This window comes from Octopus bimaculoides, chromosome 12 (assembly GCF_001194135.2).
Source record: "Octopus bimaculoides isolate UCB-OBI-ISO-001 chromosome 12, ASM119413v2, whole genome shotgun sequence".
In the NCBI taxonomy this organism is placed as follows: Eukaryota; Metazoa; Mollusca; class Cephalopoda; order Octopoda; family Octopodidae; genus Octopus; species Octopus bimaculoides.
In genome coordinates this window covers 58605025-58608046 of record NC_068992.1, presented here as the reverse complement: position 1 = coordinate 58608046, position 3022 = coordinate 58605025, and the positions used below count along the sequence as shown (strand labels likewise).

The 3022-nt window shown below is 39.9% G+C and overlaps 1 protein-coding gene across 1 annotated transcript in view; it reads right to left on the bottom strand.

The window, feature by feature from the left end:
• LOC106874467 (homeobox protein goosecoid) overlaps positions 1 to 2979 on the bottom strand; it is a 16257-nt gene extending 13278 nt beyond the window's left edge. The window contains exon 1 of the mRNA XM_052972204.1: positions 2179 to 2979. Coding sequence (XP_052828164.1) covers positions 2179 to 2515 — 337 coding nt within the window. The 5' untranslated portion in view covers positions 2516 to 2979. The remainder of the gene's footprint in view (positions 1 to 2178) is intronic.
• Between the last annotated feature and the right edge of the window lie 43 nt (positions 2980 to 3022).

Sequence of the window (3022 nt, the reverse complement as noted above, 5' to 3'; positions counted from 1 at the left end):
TGTGTGTGTGTGTGTGTGTGTGTGTGTGTGTGTGTGTGTGTGTGTGTGTGTGTGTGTAATACCGAAATTTACTTAGCGCTGTAGCACACTATAAATGTGAGCTCAGATATTCACATACAAAATGCATAAATACAGACATTAAATGGCCTGCAACTGTAAATACTCTTAATATTTCTTTCAAGGAAGAAAGGAGAAACGAAGACTAAAGAACCGATCCTAGGTACTAGGAACGGTGCTTTATTATCAACTCCGAAAGATTGATAAATAAAGCTGAACTCAGAGAATTTGAAATCAGAGAGCAGAGAGCCGAAATGATTAAAACAAAGCATTACTCCTTGATGCGCTAAAGACTCCGCCAACTCGCCGCCTACATATTTGCTAGGGTAGCACCACCCTAGTAAATCTGCACCGTCACTTTTCTTTCCTAACATAACTTGGGAAGTTAGTGAGGGCTTGACCTGAGAGGAAACCATCTCCAGTTTCTTTTTGTGTCTTTTTTCTTTTCTTTTCAGTCGTGTCAGCACACACTAGACCGGAAAACTGCTTGGCTTCTCTGACCAAAGAAAGACTCAACCGATATCGACAACCGCTCTTAAACATAATTCCACGAATCAACAATGCTTGGAGGCTGAGTGAAAACGTGCAGAAACGCTTCATCGATCTATCCACATCTCAGACAGGCCCCGTTGACGGCACTTCCGTATCAGTCAAGTTTGTTTCAGTCAGGCAATGATGCATTTGATATAATATCGCCCTGCACAGAAATTGTGAAAAATCATCCTTCGTCACTTGATCGAATGACTCTGGAACTAACCAGCCAAAGGCACAAGTTCTGAAATTGTAAGAGGTGGGGGGTTAGTCGATTATATCGACTCTGGTACTCAACTGGTACTTGTTTTATCCATCCCGAAAAGATGATGGGCAAAGTCAACCTCGACTGAATTTAAACTTAGGACATAAAGTTGGAAGAAAAGTTGTTAAGCAGTCTATTCGGCGTGCAAAAGATTCTGCCAGTTCGAGGCCACAATAATAATAACAATAATAATAACAACAATAATAATTATAACAATAATAATAATAACAACAACAATAATAATTATGACAATAATAATAAGAATAATAATAATAATAACAATAACAACAACAACAACAACAACAACAACAATAATAATAATAATAATAATAATAATAATAATAATAATAATAGTAATAATAATGGATAATGGTCTCAAATTTTGGCACAAGGCCAGCAAGTTCGGACTGCTCAGCTGGTACTTATTTTATCGATTGCGAAAGGATTTGGACTCAGAGCTTAAAGACGGACGAAATACCGCTAAACATTTTGCCCGACGTGCTAACGATTCTGCCAGCTCGCCGCCTTAACAAATAATAATAATAACAACAACAACAATAATAATAATAATAATAACATCAACAACAACAATAATCATAATAATAATAATAATAATAATAATAATTGATGTATCAATACCAGCAGATGACAACGTTTCTCTAAAAGAAATGGAAAAACTTTCAAAATACAAAGACCTGGAAATAGAGATAACTCGAATGTGGAATCTAAAAACAGAAACAATTCCTATCATAGTAGGTGCCTTAGGTATGATAAAAAAAATATTCAGACAAATATATAACAAAAACACCAGGACTTACAAATATATATAACATACAGAAAATTGCACTACTGGGTACTGCACACATTCTACGCAAAACACTTTCAATACAGTAAACATAAGAGCACCACAGCAAACCACAGCACATACCCAAGGCGCACAGAGCTGCGCTCGGTAGTGAAGTGAAAGCACGTTATAAAAATAAAACTACTGAACAATAATAATAATAATAATAATAATAATAATACCAACAGCAACAATAGCACAATTTCAACTACGAGAACATGAGTTAGATCTAGAACGTGTTAAATTCTACAAAACTATATTAAAAAAGAGAAAGGGGAGGAGGGGGAGAAGTGAGAGAAAAAAAGTGGGAGGATGACGGTTATTATAGTGAAGACGATTATAATAACTGCGATGAAAATAAAAATTATAACACAGCAATAACAACAACGACAAAGTCAGTAAGAAGAAGAAGAAGAAGAAGAAGAAGAAGAAGAAGAAGAAGAAGAAGAAGAAGAAGAAGAAGAAGTGTGCAACTACTTACGCATACAATCCTGGTGGAAGTGAAACACATGTGGCGGAATAAAGTAATGAGGATGTCGAGTTGGGAAGACAGGCCTAGGGGCCAGTATATTGTCAATGGTGAAGTTCGCTGCGGGTGAACCGACATTGGCACCCGGGACGGATATGGCGTGCGCCGCCGCTGCTGTCGTTCCAGCAGACGCTGCTGCGGCGGCGGCCGCTGCAGCCGCCGCCGCAGCGGCAGCTTGTCTGTATTGGTAGGCGTCTGTAGAATGGGCAGAGCCGGAATTTGAACTGCTGATGCCGGCAGACGGACTGTTAATGCCGGGACCGCAACAGAACGGCATATACTGCATCATGATAAAACCAGTGGAGTTGCTGTTGTTGTTGTTGTCAAGATGAGTTTTAAGTTTTCTCCCGATGGTATCGGTCTGATGCAGAAGATGATGCTGCGGTTGTTGATGCTGCTGTTGATGATGATGATGATGATGATGCTGGCGGCTTTGTTGATGTAGGTTATGACTTTGATGGTATCTGTAGTGCTGTTGAAGTTTTGCTTGTTGTTGTTGTTGTTGTTGTTGTTGTTGTTGTTGAGGTTGCGGTTGTTGACGAGTAGGGTATGGATGATCGTGTTGGTGTCGTTGATGCTGCTGCTGAGAAGGCTGAGGGTGATGTTGTTGTTGTTGTTGATGATGATGACGATGATGTTGTTGAAGATGCTGGTGATGATGATTATGATGACGGTGATGATTGCGATGATTATGCTGTTGTTGTTGTTGCTGCTGCTGCTGCTGTTGATGGTAAGTTGCACTTGACTTGACACCACCGCCACCGCCACCGCCGCCGCCGCCACCACCAACTCCACC